This window comes from Podarcis filfolensis, assembly GCF_964270895.1.
Source record: "Podarcis filfolensis genome assembly, chromosome: 17".
Lineage (NCBI taxonomy): Eukaryota > Metazoa > Chordata > Lepidosauria > Squamata > Lacertidae > Podarcis > Podarcis filfolensis.
The window spans coordinates 14213483-14233359 of NC_139621.1; the positions used below are offsets into that span (position 1 = coordinate 14213483).

The 19877-nt window shown below is 42.9% G+C and overlaps 2 protein-coding genes across 6 annotated transcripts in view; one reads left to right on the forward strand and one right to left on the reverse strand.

Moving 5' to 3' along the window:
- ACER2 (alkaline ceramidase 2) overlaps nucleotides 1–19877 on the reverse strand; it is a 529013-nt gene that overhangs the window by 228225 nt on the left and 280911 nt on the right. The window lies entirely within an intron of this gene.
- Nucleotides 1–19877, forward strand: part of MLLT3 (MLLT3 super elongation complex subunit) — a 148798-nt gene that overhangs the window by 89300 nt on the left and 39621 nt on the right. For all 4 annotated transcript variants that reach the window (XM_083593485.1, XM_083593484.1, XM_083593486.1 and 1 more), the window contains 3 exons: nucleotides 3819–3962; nucleotides 7501–7620; nucleotides 11646–12254. In XM_083593485.1, the coding sequence (XP_083449611.1) occupies nucleotides 3819–3962; nucleotides 7501–7620; nucleotides 11646–12254 (873 nt within the window). The remainder of the gene's footprint in view (nucleotides 1–3818; nucleotides 3963–7500; nucleotides 7621–11645; nucleotides 12255–19877) is intronic.

A 19877-nucleotide genomic window follows, 5' to 3' on the forward strand; every position in this document is an offset into this window, starting at 1 on the left:
GTTGGTTGATTAGGTGCTTGCCTTCTGTTTGATCACAGTTAATATCATTAAGCCAGTAATTATCATGTTTAGGTGGTTATTTCCGTCTTTTAAATTTAATCATGAATTTCCCTGATAGCGAAGGGAGGAGAGAGGCCCCCTTGCCCCCCAGCTAGTAGAAGCTATGGGACTGTCCTATCTTCATATAATTTAGGAGCAAGCACCCCTTTCCTGCCCCTATAACTACAATCAAGTTCAGAGCTCACTTCTTACTGTGATTTGTGTGCTATTTGTGCTTTTTTAAAAACAACAACAACAACTTGTCATTGCTTGGACTCTTCCTGGGATATTAGAACAAAAGCAAAAGAAATGTTCGGTCTCTTTCATCTTGTTCAACTGGGTAACTTTGCTCGATCTAAACAATTTGAAGTGTTAATATTTCACAGCAACAGTTATCTAATTCAGGTGTTTTTTAATTGGCGCAATTATCTCTTTTTTACAGTTGGAACTAATGCTTTAAGTATCTGACTGCTTGACCAGACAAAATGGAATGCTTCTTCAATACCTCTGTGCAACGCAAAAGCATACATCCTGTCAGAAATTTGATTTCCATTTTACTTGCTTTTTACAGTGCTGGGCATCTCTTAAGTTAGTTCACTTGCCTTTTGCATTTCCTTTACATAAAACGAAATTAAAGAACTAGTGGGTTTGTAGGGTCAGAATGGTACTTATGAGATTTACAAGACCTGCTCGCATGTGTTTTCTCTCTGTCTGTGTTTTGTTTTTTAAAAAAAGGATATTGGTTTGAAAGTGTTTGCTCAGGTAGCTATGCTGCATATAAGTTTAAGAATTCAGGAAGATGTAACATAGCTTAAAGAGAATGGAGGGTTTGAAGTTCTGCTACCACATGCAGAGAGAGTACATTTTAGCCTAGATTATTGCAGCCATTGGAAAACAATGAATGTTCGTAAATTAGCCATGCGGCTAAAATGAACTGTTTTCTCTTTGTTAAGTTCTTCTTACTTGTCAAGATGATGATTATGATGATTGCATTAGGATTTGCAGTATAAATCCCAAACAAATCCCTGCCAGTAACTGGTGACTTTGACCAAGAAGCATAGCAGAATTCTCTTGGAATACACAAAGGCAGTTGTACACAAGTGCACAATTTCTTCACTAAATGTGGCGTTTAGTGTTTGTTCCAGGGCATTGTGGAAGTTTGGGCTTCATACAGAGTGGAAAAAATAATTACTTTTCCCCAAAGAGAATTATTTCATTCTTATCTATAAAAGCATGAAGTCTTGCTCTTCCCTAAACGTCAAACTGATCTAGTCTGCTAATGGTTTTTCTTGATGTTATAGAACATTATTAGGGGTAGCTGTTTTCCAGGGTGTGTAGCTTTGCGTTCCAGGGAAAATCTGTCTTTCGTGAGTGAACTGTTGATTCCTCAAGATAACCCCCTATAGCTGTTGGATGGCAGTGTTATTTTGGTTGTGACACTGAACCTGACCTTGAAATACTGTTCTTCTCTGAAGAACCTGCTTCGAAAGAAGTTATATGTGTCCTCAAATTTTGCTTGGAAAATGAGGTTTCCATTTGTGGATGTGTCTGTCAAAGCTTCCATTATTTGGCAACTTAAATTGTAAAAATCTAGGGCATAGAGGCAGGAAAGGCTCTGCATTTTTATCTTACCTGAGGAGCTATCCTTCTTTGTACAGCAATTGGGCTGCCCTGGCCTTCTAAGAAATTTTATACTATATTTACAACAGGGCAGTCATTTGATTCCTTTCCCTGATACTACAAATTGCAATGTGATGGCCTGGTGTGTGAGAAGTTGGTTGCTTTTGTTAGAAGAACTACTTAAATACGGTTCATTCTTTAAATGCTTTACCTATATTTACTAAAGCTCAGGTACAACGAACCATTAAACTATATATATTGTGTAGCATTGGTTTTCATGAAGTAGCATGAACAAAAAATTTCCACAACATTCTCAGTGGATTGGAAAGCATGTTTTAAGTCTAGCCTCCTAAAACCATTATGTGGAGATCACAGCTTGCACTCACATAGAGGAACAATATTATTTGAAATTGTTCACTGGTCATTATCGCAGCATCCTTTGCCTCAATCTTTTTACTGTTGAGGAATGAAACATAACTTGATTTGGGGCTTCAAATTCTATGTAATTAGGGTTTTTTCCACATTTTCTCTATTGGCCTTCAGCAGAGATTCTAGGAGAATTAACATTTAGGATTGCACTTCACTAGTCAGTAATGCAGGATTGGGGCATAGATTCCAGACTTTGGGGAAGTCACTATATTTCAGCCTTGGTTCCCTGTTTTTGTTTTTTAAAAAATGTAAGCACCAGCCTCCTGGTAATATTGGGTTCTTATTTTTATAATCTCAAATATGCTTATTCCACACACACCCCAGCTTCAATTTTGTCCTTTTCTTTAATTGAAGACTTTGAGCAGGGAACGTGGTTAAATGCTGACAGAAAATGCATGTGTTGCCAAGTAGAAAAGAGAAATTGCAGCTTTTATATCGTCGTTAGGGATTCTTGATTGATCTTAATAATTGCAGTGAGTCTTAGGAAAGAAAATGAGAGCAAAGTTATATCCTCATCTCCAAGTATACCAGGCCTTTTTTACACTATAGCTAGCACTTTGAAATGTTCTTGGAACACTATAGAGGATCAGTATCAACTTGGCAGCAGTGTGCTTCTAGTTGCATTTGGAACAATCTGTGGCCTCTGAACATTTGCCAAGGGCATCCCTGACAGTTTGTTAAAATAATGAACCCCTGGGGTTAAAAAATAGTACTTAGAACATGCTGTATGAATAACTGACAATAACTTAGCATAAACTTACACTCATTTTTTTTGGGGGGGGGGAGAAATGATTTGTGAATTGGGCACTGACATGTCTACTCATCTGATTCGGAAGCCACTTCCTAAATTCTAGATGAACGCTACAGAAACAGTAGTTTGGTTTAATAAACTTTTATTTCCTTGTTGGAGAATAGCTTGATGCTAAGTTGGGAGTGGGGGGAGCTTAGTTTAGGATGAAGAAGATTTACTCCAGGATAGACTTTTCAGCCATGAAACTTCTGTTTATTTTACCCGCTTTGAAGAGAACAGCTCTGGGGGAACTTTTAAAGTCATTCTCAAGCGATGACTCAAGCTAGGAAGCCCTAGGACTTGTAAGCACTGCTCAGTTTTAAAGATTCCACTTAAGGTAATTGTCAGGGAACTGCCATCAGCTCAGAGGCGAGAGGTGGAAGGGCAGCTAGGGTACAGGGAGCCTCCAAAGATCGTGAGAAGCAGCACTTCCTCTGCGGAGGAGGGAAGCCCCGTCTCTAGTGGGGAAGGGATGCAGGGCTCGGAGGATTCAAGAGAGAGCCAAGACACCGTGCATGAGCAAAGCAGGGGGGGGAGGCAGGTCCCCCTTCAGCCACGCCCTCTCTGTGCAGTAGGTTTACGTGCAGAGAGGGGAGGCATCAGATGAGGGTCAATAGACTACTCTGCTGGGGAAAGTTTAAGGACTGCCCACTCTCAGATTCTGCTAGTGACTGAGCAAGACATGGAATTGAGACGTTCTGAACTGTAAATGTTTTTGCACCAATAATAAAGCCTTTGAAAAGACCAGTGGGGATCTTGCCTGTTTGCTCTCGATCAACCACGCCGGTAGGCATAACAGTAATCTTTAGATCTTAATGAATGTAATGTTGCATTTCACTACAGATGAAGAAATGAATCAGCATAACAACTGGCGTAAAGGCAAGCACGTCGTGTGGTGTCCATTTTGTTTGTCTATAGTTGACTGTTTTCTAACCCGTAGGAAGAACCGAAGAAAGTCCGCTTTGACTATGACCTATTCCTTCATTTGGAAGGCCACCCACCTGTAAATCATCTTCGCTGCGAAAAGCTCACATTCAATAACCCAACGGAAGAGTTCAGAAGAAAGTTGCTGAAAGCAGGAGGGGTAAGTCTCGTCTGTATGTCCAGAAACCGTATGAAGGAGGCTGTATGCACAAGCGTTGGTAGAGTATCAGCATTGCAGATTTTGATTTCTCACCCCCAGCCCAGAATGCTTTTGAGTGGAAAAGGCATGTTTTTTGCACCAGTGACCTGAACCCCGCAAAAATAAGTACGGAATGTACAACATTCAGCCCAGCAGACAGTCACAAGATCAAACTACTACTTACGGGCCTATCAGCTTGAAGCTAATGTAGAACCAATTCATGCATTTCATATCCATAAAGGAAGACAGTAATTCTGAAAATGCTTGGCCAGTTTAAGATCCAAAATCAGTGAGACTGTGTTTACACTGTTGCAGACAGGACTGCACTGTTCCTACAAGATCCTGTTCAGTTTGCGGCTGATTCTAGATTGAGCTTTGTCGCCAGAAGCCCAAGATCGGTAAAAAGCCTTCTATTAGCTGTGGCCTTTTCTAGACTTGCCACAGTCATCCTTACTTTGGTAACATCCAGAGGTTGATTTCTGTAATGCCCAGAAACTCCAGTTTCTTTTTTTTTTTTAAAAAAAGGCTGCTAGGTTCTCTGAGAAGTCAGTAACCAGAGACAGGATGTAGGAAGCATATTAAAAAAGGTAAAGGCACCCCTGATCATTAGGTCCAGTCGTGGCCGACTCTGGGGTTGTGGCACTCATCTGGCTTTACTGGCCGAGGGAGCCGGCGTACAGCTTCCGGGTCATGTGGCCAGCATGACCAAGCCGCTTCTGGCGAACCAGAGCAGTGCATGGAAACGCCGTTTACCTTCCCACTGGAGCGGTACCTATTTATCTACTTGCACTTTGATGTGCTTTCGAACTGCTAGGTTGGCAGGAGCAGGGACTGAAGAACAGGAGCTCACCCCGTCGCGGGGATTCGAACCGCCGACCTTCTGATCGGCAAGTCCTAGGCTCTCTGTGGTTTAACCCACAGCGCCACCCGCGTCCCAGGAAGCATATTATTCAGTGCTTAAATGGACTGGGCTGGTTGCAGGTCTGTTTCCGAGTGCATTTCAAAGTGTTTTTCTTTTTACGACCCTGCATAGCACCTGAAAGAATTCTCTTTCCACATCAGCCTGTGTCGTGGGTTAAGAACATTGGTGGTGTGTTTTCTTATCCAGAACAAGGTCGGTGGCTACTGGGAAAGGAGCTGTCTCAGGTGCCCCCACTTGTAGAGCTATTTCATAATTTAGCTTCTTGTAGAACCAAAAATTATGAAAATGGCTTCACGTTTATTTCTTTTACTTCTAGCAAGTAGCAGGATTTCTTGCCCCAGGAGAGTAAAATTTGCTGTTTTTTGTTTTTGCTTGCATTTTCAAACTTATTGAAAGAAAGTTAAATTGACTATAGTTATACATTTAATTTACACAAAGCGCAAAAGGATTAGTTCCTTAGATGTTAGGATTTTTTTTGCTCCCCCCTAACATGGCTAGCATAGCAGAGCCACAACTCTGGAATCTAGATTTCATATATTATTGGTGTGCATAGATGCTCAGTACTTAAATCTAGTTTCCAGCAGTATGCTAGGTGATAAGTTCATGACCTAGATTCCTCCAGGAATACGTGAGGTGCAAAAAGTTCCCAGCTGCGGCACCAATGTAGCTATTTGTTCCACTGTCATTTTACTGGACTGCTTATTAGCCGGCTGAATGACTAAAACGGGCAACAGAAATCGAATGAACTGCAATCTCGAATCAGCCCTAAAGCCTGAACAGTAGTAGTTGCTACTTATAACCTTGCTAGCACGCTGTGCAGTATTGAGAGAAGGTGTTAGGGCAGGGGTCTGCAACCCGCCGCTCCGGAGCCGCATGTGGCTCTTTTACACCTTTGCTGCGGCTCCAGGGTGGATACTAGCGAGGGGAGGAGGCACATTGTGCGCCCCGACACTCCCCACTTTGGCGGGCGCTGTACTGGCTGTGACGTCGCATGGGGGCGGTGCGTGCGTTAGTTACGCACCGTCCTGACGTCACCTTCCCGCCCGCCCGCTACATTGTAAGGGGCATGTACGCTGGTCACTGCATTGAAAGGGGGCATGTACGCTGGTCACTGTTTTGAAGGGGAGTGAAGAACACACACACACAAAAAAAGGTAACTTGTTAATTTAACATTTATTTCTATGAGGAGGAGTAATTCTGAGGGGTCAAACAAAGAAATAATAAAAAAGTGACAAAAAAGTTATTTTTATAATGACGAGTTTTGCGGCTCTTAGGTTTTTTTTCCTTCGGAAACGGGTCCAAGTGGCTCTTTTTGTCTTAAAGGTTGCAGACCCCTGTGTTAGGGAGAAGGAGCAGGCTGATTTTTTAGCTAGAAAACATCATCAAGCATTTTCTCGTTTTGCATGACTACAGGGAAGCAAGCTGGAAGAGGCATCTCAAAGCCAAATGGCTAGAATTAGTATGTGTTCAGTATGTGTTCATTAATAACACACACACACACACACACACACACACACACACACACACACTGTATTTTTCGCTTCATAAGATGCACTTTTTTCCTCCTAAAAAGTAAGGGGAAATGTCTGTGCGTCTTATGGAGCAAATGCGTGGTCCCTGGAGCTGAATTGCCCAGGCGCAAAAAGCAGATCATGCTTTTTTCTTTTTTTCTTCTTTTTTTTAGAAAGAGGGAAGTGGGTGTTGAAATAAAGCCGCTGATCGCCAAGCGATCGGGAGGGAGATAAGGCTGCGGGTAAAGGAGGCTGCCCGGGGGGGGTAAAGACAGCGAACTTGCAAGGAGAGGAGACAGGAATATTTAAACAAGCAATAAGGAGAGAATTAGAAGAAATGGAGGAGCAAAAAACAGCTCCAGTTAAGGAAAAGACACTAAGGCAAACAAGAGGGAAGGAAACAGCTGATTGGCAAGCGATCGGGAGGCAGATAAGGGAGGCTAGCGATAAAGGAGGCTGCCTGGGAGGGGGAAGGTAAAAGCCCATGGATCCTCAGGATTTTTGCATTGGGTCACCCCAAATTCACCATCAGATCACATAGCATGTCCATGGCTACGGCCTGCACCAAAAAAACCACATATCCACTGTTTTGTGGGGCCGCAATGGCGCAAAAACATGGTTACAAAGCACTGGTCCACATGGATCCTCAGGATTTTTGCATTGGGCTACCCCAAACTCACCATCAAATCACATATCATGTCTGTGGCCACAGCATGAACAACAAAAATCACACACCCACTGTTTGGTTCAGAATATTTTTTTTCCTGTTTTCCTCCTCTAAAAACTAGGTGCGTCTTATTGTCAGGTGCATCTTATGGAGCGAAAAATACAGTATATATCAGTTATGCTTCTCTGGGCTCTTCTAACAGCTTTTTTTAATATGGATTTTTTTTCAGTCAGTCTGTCCTTTCCATTGATGGTGAACTCCAAATTATACTAAAATTGATGCCAATTATGTACGCCGACAGCAGAAACCAGAGTTTGATTTGAGTGCCCACTTCCAAGAACTTTGCTTTAGGTCCTCAGCTGTTTTATAAATGTTACTAATGCTTCCATTTTAAAATAGATCATGGTAATGTCAGATGGAACCTCGGCTGCTTCAGGGCAGAGTCTTCACCTCCTGAACCTTCCCAGTAATTCCCTGTCTTTTTCTGAAGTGAAGAAGAAATCATCTCATGGGCCGAAGGTGAGAGGCATAGGAGGGTAACAGAATTTGGGCTGTGCGTTGGTTGAGGGTTTTGAAAGCTGTGTGGCCAAGAAGCAAGTGACAAGTTCAGAGCAATACTTAAATCAGATGACTGAACAGCCAATCATAGTTCTAGAATATATTTATCACCCTTGAACATTTCAGATTTTCTTCCATTTATTTGCCTTTCAAAGTGAGGTGAATTATGTGCCTTCAACCTATGTGCATTAAATGGCCATTTTTCTTAGCAGATGTTAAATGTGCAAATATGAACATAGTTTTTTGCACCTTATACCCTAACCTAAAGAGTAACATACATTAGAAACTGAACAATGCAGTCATCAAAGTGCGTTTTCATTCATCCATGAAAGTCTGGTAATAGAACGTATACAAGTTTCCTCCCATTTCTCAATAAGGACCAGGCAAAGTTTAATTCAAGTAGCCTTTATTGGCATCACATAAGAACATCCAGAATACAGTTAAAATAGATAGGGCAGTGCAATCTTGTTGCCACCTCAACGGCACAGTCACCCGCCAAAGGGCAGAAGGAGCGAGCAATCTGAGGGTTTTGAGCAAGGGCAGGATCCTGTAGCATACTTCAGCGACAAAAAATCAAATAGAGGAACTTAACTACTGTCTTGGTAAGCTCCTGGTCTCTCCCCTGTAATAAGAAGTGCATAACCTCTGATTTCCATGTTGGAACACATAGATGGTCTAGAAATTGTTGGTGGAGATCATCATACATTTTACAGTTAAGGGCCGTGTGAGCTAGAGTTTCCACCAGGTGGGCTTCGCATGGGCAGATCCTGTCTCCTTCTGCCAAACCCACCCCAAAGGAGGTTAGAAGGATTAGAATTGAACCTAGCCAGCGAAAAGGCCCTTCTTTCTTGCAGATTAAAAGTTCCAAACTACTTTTCAGCAACAGAAATTGGGTTAGATAAAATGCCAAGGAAAGCTGAACGTTAACTGTGTTCTGGGGAGCTTGTGATTTTACTACTACGGGGAGCTAAGCCCCTAATTAATAACTATCTTCACTTTTAAGAGCATTTCTGCACATATTTTAATTCTTGGGTGTTTTGTGTAGCCAAGACCGTTTTAACTTGCAGTAGGATAAATTGCTAAGAGTATTTTCGTAGAATTGTAGAGTTGGAAGGGACCTCAAGGATCATGTAGTCCAACCTCCTGCAACACAGGAATCTTTTGCTCAGGGTGGGGCTTAAACCCACAACCTTGAAATTAAGAGTCTCCTGCTCTGTTGGCTGAGCTATTTTCCAAATCTATGTGAAATGCAGATGGCTAGCAGCAATTTAGCATTATGACAAGGTCCAAGCAAATGGCAAACTATTTATTTATTTGTCAGGAGGGAATGAACATGATTCATCAGAAAACTCTGTGGGGTGCACATGATAAAACTACCAACAAAAACTGAAAGAAGTCAGCAAAACTTGAAACAAACATTAGATAGCCAAAATAAATTGTCTTGGTAGGCTTCCTGAAGTAAAAGTTTTCCAACTAGCTATTGCATGTATCCATGCTTGAGGAACGCAAGCTGGATTTGTGTTTTTATATATATATGCTGGGTGGTTTGTGTGTTGAACTTAAACTGTTGCCTGTTTTGAGAAGAGGCAAAGCTAGAAATGGCAGGCAATACAATAGAAGAATGCCATCGTCAGTATATAACTTAAAAGCCAAGAAAATTTGTAAGCTGCTTCTTGTTAGTGGTCATTTTTGCATTGAAATGTGTTGCATTTAATTGCTTTTTCAATTTTATTTTATTTTTTAAAAAACTATGTAGTAATTGGAGTCATCTGCTTTATTCCTAAAAGGTTACACTTCAGTGTGGTGAAGTCAATTTATCGTAAGATTGCATGTTAGTACAGATATTTGAACTGTTCGGATCATAATTTGAACTGTTCATATCTAATGCTGGCCAACTTTTTTTCCAAGTTGGGATCCAGCCTTATCTCAGACACCCCCATTCTTGTCATGCGTTCCCCAAAAGCATTGCTTAAAAACAGGAGAAGCTAGATTTCAGCTGCAGCTGGAAGAGAGAATTGGCAGACCATTTCAGTGGCGGAGCGTGGGGGGTGCAGGGGGGGCCGGCCGCACCGGGCGCAACATTTGGGGGTTAGGGTTAGGGGGCGCAAATCCACGGGTTAGGGGGCGCAAATCCACGGGTTAGGGATGCAAATTACTTGCCTTGCCCCGGGTTCTGACAACCCACGCTACGCCACTGGACCATTTACATGCGATGGTTTCTTTGGTTCCTGGGAGGTGTATTGTGTTGCAATTCCCGCCTCCCACCAGTTGGAATAAATAAGACACAGGACACCATTATTTTAGGTTAATGGGCAAAAATTGGCCACAACTTTATTGGTTACAGGTAAGAGTGGTATTGGCTTAGGCATTGGTCCTATCTGACTATCCGGATTCAGCCTGTTAGCATGAAAACCGGAAAGGGTTAACACCAGCAGGGGGAGCCCTGAGATGCACATCACTAGGAACTCCCCGAGGGGTCACCGCTTGGGGGCGTGCTTTAGGCCCTGGCCTCCATAGGTTTTGGACGAGGCAACGTCCCCCGGAATCCTTTACTGGACTACCCTTAAATATTTGGGGGAGGTGATGGCGCTCCTCCCCCCCAGCTCATCTACATAATAATACCCCTACCAATGCCTAGCCACCAAAACCAATGAGTTGTGACGATTTGCTACGGGGTAGGCGAAAAACCAAATGGCCAGTGCCAATTTACCAAGTGGAAAAAAATCCTACCAGGCCCCTTGACGGCGACCAACCGAAGTCCATAGCAAGGTCAGAGAGAAAAGCTAGAGGGTGGGTGCGTGGGAAACCGAATCTGCGGCAAGGACGAAAAGGGGAGATCCCGGGGCCACGCCAGGCTTAAATGACCCAGGCCACGCCCCCGGAGCCAGCTGATTGGCTGGCCCTGATGCGGCCCGAGGATTCCCCTGGTCGCGCGGGACTGACTTCAGCCCCACGCGATTGTTGGGGGCGTGAGCCTGCAATACCACCTCCTCCTTATGTCGGAAGTGGCTTTGTCAGTGTGTTGCATGGCCCAGCTCTTTTTCTCATGGTTGGCTCTGCAAGTAGTTGATGAGGAAAGCAAACCAAGAATTCACTCTTCATTATATAATATCTTGCACACATGCACGAGTTACTCGAATTCTTCCGTGACTTTATCTGCGTGGTTATGGTGATTGAATGCAATGGATTGTCCATTCGACTTGCACGAGGATCTCATGAACTACAATCACGAGGTTGCAAAGAGGGTCAGTTCCCTCGAATTGGTCTTATGTGTATGTGTTACGCCATCTATAGGATTCATTCCAGTAGACACCCCACAAATATGACAAATTATGTCATATCTGGTCACGTAGTTTAAGTGCACAATTTTAGCAATAGGATTAAAGATTCAGAGCTGTATTCTAATTCATTGGTTTCAGAGGAATTCAGTTTACTTCATGCTAGATTTTGCCTTTTAAAAATGTTTGGCAATAAGAGGAAAACCCTCCTAACTTTCACTTTGGAGGGTATCTAGCAGGTTAACTAAAACTTAAAATAAAACATTCCATTTAAGGAGTGCTGGGTTCCTATTTGCTGTATCTACTTTATGATTTAACAACACCAACCTGTTAGATAAAATAGTGTTGTTGTTGTTGTTTAAATATTTTGCTGTTCATAGTATTTTCCCTCACACAGTGGTAAGCAGTAGCAATGCAATACAATACAATACAATACTTTGTAGATAAATACAAAGGCAAAAATGGAAACCCCCCCACCCACCAGATGTCAAACAGAAAAACAACTATTTGACTTTTAGAAACATCTGAAGGCAGCCCTGGGAAGTTTTTAATGATTGATATTTTATTTTGTTTTTAATATTTTGTTGGGGGCCTCGTAGCCGGGGCAACCCAGACAGATGAGCAACAGATAAATAATAAAAGAATAAAAATTATCATCATTATTATTATTATTATTAAAAGTTAACCTTGTGGTTTCCATTGTTGCAGGACCCAAGTAAGATTATAAGCACTTGCAGCAGCAGCAGCAGCAGCAACAGTTTTTCAAAGCCCCATAAATTAACTAAGGAGCACAAGGAGAAACCTTCTAAAGACTCGAAAGAACATAAAAGTGCCTTCAAAGAACCTTCCAGGGAACATAACAAATCTTCCAAAGAGTCCTCCAAAAAACCCAAAGAAAACAAACCACTAAAGGATGAAAAAATTGTTCCTAAAATGGCCTTCAAGGAACCCAAACCCATGTCAAAGGAGCCAAAATCCGAAAACAACATCCTTACCATAGCAGGTGGACAGCAACAAGAGAAGAAAGCCCCCACGAAAAGGCCTCCGGGGATGGATTCTGAGGATCTTGCAGCCAAAAAGAAGAGGAAAAGTGGCTCGGAGGCTTTATTTAAGAGTTTTTCCAGTGCTCCCCCACTCATACTTACTTGTTCCACGGCGGACAGAAAACAGACAAAGGATAAATCTCAGTTTAAGATTGGGAAAGTCAAAATGGAAAGCGAGACACTGGAAAAGAAGAAGACCACATTACCCCCTTTTGATGATATTGTGGATCCTAACGATTCCGATATGGAGGAGAACATGTCCTCGAAATCTGAAGTAAGGCTTTTATATGGCTATTATCCCTTCCTCAGTTTAACCCTTAAAAAAAGAGAGAGAGAAAGGATGTACATAATAGGTGGTATCAAACTTAAGTTTTACTCAGAGCAGGGGTAGGTCCATTAATTTAATTGGGTCTACTCTGTGCAGTTTAGTTGAGCAGCACCGTGTGCGTGCATAGCTGTCAAGCGTCCCTTATTTGGCGGGACAGTCCCTTATCCCAGCGCCATGCCCCGCTGCTGTCCCTTATTGATGATGTCCCTTAAATAAGCTACTGAAGGTAATGGGGCCCTTTGTATGTCCAGCTGTCCTTTGTCAACAACAAATTGTTGCTGTTTTTTTGTGTTGAATATATTCTATATGGTAATTTATGGACCTAATAGGTATCTAAAGCCATTTGCACGCAACGAAATATGTATTTTATCAAAGTAATTGTTGATCCCTTATTTTGGCTGCTGATCCCTTATTTTCGAGGCTGCTGGTCCCTTATTTTCAAATCTGTAAGTTGACAGCTATGTGTGTGTGCAGGTTCTGTTTCGTTATTCAAAACCATGGAAATTGACTGTAGGCACACTTTCATTTGCAGATGCTTTGGCTGATTTCATTTTTGACCCTCTCGGGAGTTGCATCAGTTTGTTGTTGCTTTATTAATAATGCTGCAGAAATGTGCGTTAACGGAGGCCGTTCAATGTGATTGCTTCTCGCTGCCAGGAAACAGATTGGGTTTTATGATTATTTTTTTCTTGTGGGCAGACGTGTTATAACATATACTAATTGATGCATGCAAAGGGATAATACATTGAAAATCGGCTTTGAATGGGAAAGAGATGTGTAAGTTTGTATATGATTGCAACGGCTCGTTCTTAGCCAAGATGCTAATTGGTTGCCCACGTATGCTTAAGATATCATTAATTGCTAGGGGTCCCTCCAAGGCCCATTCATAGAAGTGTGTTCATCACTTATCTCAGCTTGGTAACTTAAAGATGAATATTCATATGGCCTAGAACAGTATTGTGTGTCCAGTTGATACTGTGGGGTTAAGCTGTTCTGACTGATAAGTCATCATTTGGTGCTACTATTAATGAGTGTTGAACTTGCATTACATCACAAAGTAAAATTCAGCAATGTATTGGATTCATACTTCTGAAGTTAATGCTTGTATGGGAAATATGAATTGGCTCTTAGATACTTGATAGTGTGAAATGAATGTAAACAGCAGAATATATTTTAAGCGTCACATGTACAGACGAACGCCTCGCAAGACGAAAAACCCGCTAGACGAAAGGGTTTTTCCGTTTTGGAGGCGCTTCGCAAAACGAATTTCCCTATGGGCTTCCTTCGCAAGACGAAAGCCCATAGGGAAATCTCCAGGACAGCGGGGAAGCGCAGCGCGTCTTCCCCACTGTCCTCGGACCTCCTCCGAAGGCTGGCGGTGGGGCGGAGAGACCTCCTCCCGCCGCCAGCCTTCCGAAGGCTCCTCCGAAGGCTGGCGGTGGGGCGGAGAGACCTCCTGCCGCCGCCAGCCTTCCGAGCAGCCTTCCGAAGGCTGGCGGCGGGAGGAGGTCTCTCCGCCCCACCGCCAGCCTTCGGAAGGCTGCTCGGAAGGCTGGCGGCAGGAGGAGGTCTCTCCGCCCCACCGCCAGCCTTCGGAAGGCTGCTCGGAAGGCTGGCGGCAGGAGGAGGTCTCTCCGCCCCACCGCCAGCCTTCGGAAGGCTGCTCGGAAGGCTGGCGGCGGGAGGAGGTCTCTCCGCCCCACCGCCAGCCTTCGGATGGCTGTCCTGAAGACTTGCGGTGGGAGGAGGGTTTTCCTTCCCACCGCCAACATTCAGAATGCTGTTCTGAATGTTGGCGGTGGGGAGGAAAAACCCTCCTCCCACCGCAAGCCCCGGGAACAGAGGAGAAGCGCTGCACGCCTTCCCCTCTGTTCCCGGACCTGTCCTGAAGGCTTGCCGTGGGGAGAAAAGCCCTTCTCCGCGCCGCCAGCCTGGCAAGCGGTCTCCATAGGAACGCATTAATTGATTTTCAATGCATTCCTATGGGAAACCGTGCTTCGCAAGACGAAAAACTCGCAAGAAGAAAAAACTTGCGGAACGAATTAATTTCGTCTTGCGAGGCACCACTGTACTTTAGCACGAATCTCTGAACAGATGGTTGTCTAGTAGAGGAATACATTTCATAGACTTCAGGGTTGTAAGGTGTTCTTTATGACAGAAAGGAGATGATTATATTTAGTGAGTTGCCAACTGAGGATTGTAGGCTGGACCTCAGACCTATTAACCTCTATCATGAATATTCTGGGAGAATCAAAAGCCTTTATCTCGCCCGACTTGAGTTCTGTAAGTTTGCTTGCCTACTTTAGTCATCCAAACTATTTGCTCTACAAAAAGTTCTGTGGTGAACTCCTGTGCTGTCTCTTTTTTTTGCTTATGAAAAGTGTAATTTGGTGTGTAATGTGTAGTCTTTGTGGGGTTGGTGGGTCTTTGCATTAGGAAAGTAGACTAGGTGATTTTTTTCCCTATGCTTGTAGCACGAGATGATTTTCCTGGTTGTTGCTTTTTAAAAAGTTGATAGTTGTAATATTTAGAAGTTATATAGCACTTTCTGAATCTCCAGAGTGCTTCAAGCGGACTTTCGGTACTTACTTTGTAGAAAGGATTGAAGTACAGGAAATTTAAAGGTAAAGGGACTCCTGACCATTAGGTCCAGTCGTGGCCGACTCTGGGGTGCGGCGCTCATCTCGCTTTATTGGCCGAGGGAGCCGGCGTACAGCTTCCGGGTCATGTGGCCAGCATGACTAAGCCGCTTCCGGCAAACTAGAGCAGCACACAGAAACGCCGTTTACCTTCCCGCCAGAGCGGTACCTATTTATCTACTTGCACTTCAACATGCTTTCGAACTGCTAGGTTGGCAGGAGCAGGGACCGAGCTACGGGAGCTCACCCCGTCGCAGGGATTTGAACTGTCAACCTTCTGATCAGTAATTCCTAGGCTATGTGGTTTAACCCACAGAGCCACCCACGTCCCTACAGGAAATTTAGGTTTGTGCAATTACAGTGTATTAAAGTACTCTGCTGCCCTAGCACAACAACTGGAAAGTGTGGGATGAACAAATGACCAAAAGGAAAACATATAAGCATCCCACAAGGAAATCAGAGCGATTGATCATGGTCATGTAACATCACAAACAAATTGGAACAAATGTTCAGTAATGAGTGGCTATAATCTAACCTCTGCGTGAGCTTTGTGCACGCAGGGTAGATAAAGGATAAATAGCTTGTCTGGAGGAGCTCTCTCCTGTTGCTCCTAGGCTTTGGAATTCCCTTTCCCAACAGGCTCGTTTGGCTCTATTATTCAGGGAAGTTTTTAATGTGTGATATTTTACTGTATTTTTGGTTTCTATGGAAGCCGCCCAGAGTGGCTGGGGAGGCCCAGCCAGATGGGCGGGGTATAAATAATAAATCATCATCACCATTATTATTATTATTATTATTATTATTATTATTATTATTATTATTCAGTGGTATTCAGGTAGCTGTGCTGATGTGGCTGTTCCCAGCTGGTGTATGTGAGGAGAGCTGTTTGAATTTGACATGGTGATGCTCACTTTTTTGGATTAATGCTGCCTTTGAAGTAGTACAGTGGACGCTCAGGTTGCGAATGTGATCTATGCGGGATGCACGTTCGCAACCCGCAGCATTCGTAACACGCAGCGGCGCGTCTGCGCACACACAGGTTGCGATTTGTCCCTTCTGCGCATGAGCAAAGCGCGTTTTAGAGCTTCTGCGCATGCGCGACTGCTGAAACCCGGAAGTAACCCCTTCCAGTACTTCCGGGTTTCGGCGGTCCGTAACCCCAAAAAAACGCAACCTGTAGCGTCTGTAACTCAAGGTATGACTGTGTTTGTTGCACGCTACCTTGGATGTCTGAGTGACAGGTAGAATATTGACGTTTTTAAATAAGCTTCCAGTTCAGTGAAAAGTTCTAATTGTCCAAAAGGCTGATTTACATAGAAATTGAAGGACACACAAATCTTGTTTGGTGATATATGCGATATGGGCACAGCAACAAAGCCAACAAGGTTTCCTGGCCCAGTATTACCCCCACACAACAACAACAACAACAACAACAACAACAACTTCTTCTTCTTCTTCTTCTTCTTCTTCTTCTTCTTCTTCTTCTTCTTCTTCTTCTTCTTCATGCTACCCGTCTGACTGGGTTGCCCCAGCCATTTCCAACAATTTATAAAACCATAGTAAACAGTTGAACACTAAAAGCTTCCCTATATAGGGCCAACTTCAGATATAGAAGACACCTGAAAAGTCTTTTTAGAAGAGTCATAGTTCTTCATCTCCTTGGCATCTGCTGGGAAGGCGTTCCACAGGTTCCACAGGCGTTCCACAGGCGTTCCACGGGTGCCACCACTGAGAAGGCCCTCTGCCTGGTTCCCTGTACCTTCACTTCTCGCAATGAGAGAACCGCCAGAAGGCCCTCGGTGCTGGACCTCTGTGTCTGGGCTGAACAATGGGGGTGGAGACGCTCCTTCAGGTATTTTGGAATATTGTGAAGCTCCTTGACATCTGCCGGGAGGCGGGTGCCACCACCGAGAAGGCCCTCTGCCTGGTTCCCTGTACCTTCACTTCTCGCTATGAGGAAACCGCCAGAAGGCCCTTGGAGGTTGCCTAGGTTAACTTATTGGACTGTTAAAAAGGTAAAAAGGGGTAAAGGGAAGACAATGCACACAGCCCTGAGCTCCTGGGAGGAAATGCAAGATGTAAATATATAATTCCATTCCTGTTAAAAAAACCCAAAAAACATTCATGTAAAGAAAAATAAGCATGCACAAAGCCAGAAAGGCATCCCTCCTCTTCCTTTAACTGCAACACTACAGTCCTGATGTTTTACAACAAAGCAAAAATCTTGCCAACCCTGAAGGTATAAATATACGTGCACCACATATAGTAGTTTATTGTCAAAATCAGCTGGTCACTGCAGAATAGTTTTTAATTGCTTTACAAAATAGGATTAGAGCGGGAGAGAGATTAACATAATCCTATATCTGTTCAAAAATAAATCCCATTGATTTGCAGCACAATCCTAACCACCCACTCAAATTCTGTAGGATTTATCCCCAGGTGAATGGGATTAAAGATGGCAGCCTTACTCCCAGAAAAGTGAGCATAAGATCCTGGGAAGCACCAGATTCAAAGCAGGCTATGAATTAGACAGATAAACTGCCCTGTTGAGGAGCCCAGGACAAAATAAACTTTTATAGCTTTTTATATTTAGAAATAACACTTGTCACATTTTAACAGCATCTTAAAAGTGGGTTGTGCTCTTTTATATTTCTCTTCAAAATTATTCAATAGATAAAATATATAATAAAGTGGTACCTCTGGTTACGTACTTAATTCGTTCTGGAGGTCCGTTCTTAAGCTGAAACTGTTCTTAACCTGAAGCACCACTTTAGCTAATGGGGCCTCCTGCTGCCGCCGTGCCGCCTGAGCACGATTTCTGTTTTCATCCTGAAGCAAAGTTCTTAAGGCGAGGTACTATTTCTGGGTTAGCAGAGTCTGTAACCTGAAGCGTATGTAACCTGAAGCGCATGTGACCCGAGGTACCACTGTATGCTATTCCTTACAAAAAAAGAAGAAAGAAACAACAAAACTATACAAGTTTTAGAAGACACCTGAAGGCAGCCCTGTATCAGGAAGTTCTTGATATTTTTGATATTTTATTATGTATTTGTGTGTGTTGGAAGCCGCCCAGGGTGCCTGGGGCAACCCAGCCAGATGGGTGGGGTATAAACAATAAAATTAATAATAATAATAATAATAATTATTCACCATACCAGGCTAAGTTCAGTGTGCTAGTTTGGGTTTATAAAGTCCTGTATAGCTTAGAACCAGGATACCTGAAAGATTGTCTCATGCTGTATATATCCAATTGATACATCCAGCTAAGGTGAGGAACTCCTGCAGGTACCATCTTCTCATGTGGTCCATTTCACACAGTCTAGGAATTGGGCCTTTAGTGGTATGGTCCCAACCCTTGGGAATCTCCTCCCATTAAATATTAGAGAGGAAAAGTGTCTGCTATCTTTTCAGCACTTACTGAACACATTTGTCTTCCTACAACCCTTTTTAAAGTACAGATCTTTCCCAAAATTCCTCTGCGTTGGAATTGCTTTTAGGTGTTTTCTGTTTTTCCTGCCCTGGGCTTATTTAAATTGGCAAGATATACATATATATGTGTGTGTGTGTGTTTTCACATTTTGGCCAAAGTGGATGAAATTTACAGACACATGAGCTCTTCTAGAGAGGCTCAAACCTGCCAAATTGCAGACAAATAGGCCCAGGGGATTTAATGCAGAGCACCTTCAAAGTTTTAAAACGAAAGAATTGAAGGCATGGTATTTTTTAAATTTTCTTATTTGTGGTTGACCCTTCTGAGGGGTTGAAAGGCTGGAAGGCATAACTGTGGTGGTCTGATTCTGATCTGGAGGCACGTATTGTGCTAGGAAAAGTTAAAGTAATTAATAGATTTACAGTGCAGTCCTTATACATGTGTATTCAGAAACAAGTCTCATTTGTGTTCTGTGGGGGTTACTCACAAGTAAGGGGGTGTGGGGTTGCATCCTAAGTTTTTGAAGACTTATGAGCTACATGGCCTTGTTAACAGCAGAAATACTTTGTTTTTAAGATAAAGGATAGTTCTAGATCACTTTTACTGCTCTTGATTTTTATTTTCAAGAAATAACTTTCTAATGTTGCTTTAAAAAGACTTATAGAAGTTACGTATTACTTACCCTTTTAAAATTAAATATTTTTAGAGAGAAGATTCAGACGCTACCTTTTTTTAATGCTAAACATCTAAAAATGACGCTAAAGGTTATGCACCCGGCAATTTTCTTTGCCGTTCTGACCAGTGTAAAATGCTGATTAAAACTCGTGCTGCAGAGACAGGCTACATTTCAGCAGAATTTGTTTTTTAATGGCACCTATTGGCCAGAAGAGGTAAATTAAAGTTATCCCATCGCATAAAGGAGTTGTTGAGAATAAATACGTTGCTAGAAATCTGGTGGGATTTCACAGGGTGCTCAAAAGCTGAGTAAGTTTAAACTCCCTTGCAGCCTCATTCATAGACAGTTTATACTGTCTGGAGCCAAGCAATAAATAGCTTGCTAGAGGAACCATCATTAGGTTTTCCCATGATGAAAGCTACTTGCAGACAGAAGGTGGTCTTTCGTTTTATTTCTAAGGTGGGTCTTTAACGACTGTTTCTCTTAGTGTGGAGCAAAGGTTGTAAAACACAGAAAGGATGTGGCTGAAATTGCCTCCCTTCATTTTTATACCATGGCCCTAACTCAGTTACAACTAGGGCTAAAGGATGTTTCCGTTCCACGCTTTGAAATGCGTCTGATGCTCACCCACACAGAGATCTTGGAGGCAAACCATTTGTAAGCACAGACAAGCTACAGTTTTTTTATGAAAGTTTTAGCCAAAACACTGACATTTAGAGAAACGGTTAATCAACAAGCATGTTGAGGATATTGATGCAGCCGAAATAGCTTTACAGTTTGTAAGAAAAACGACGTTGCATTTCTTTTTAGATGAGAACTGAACT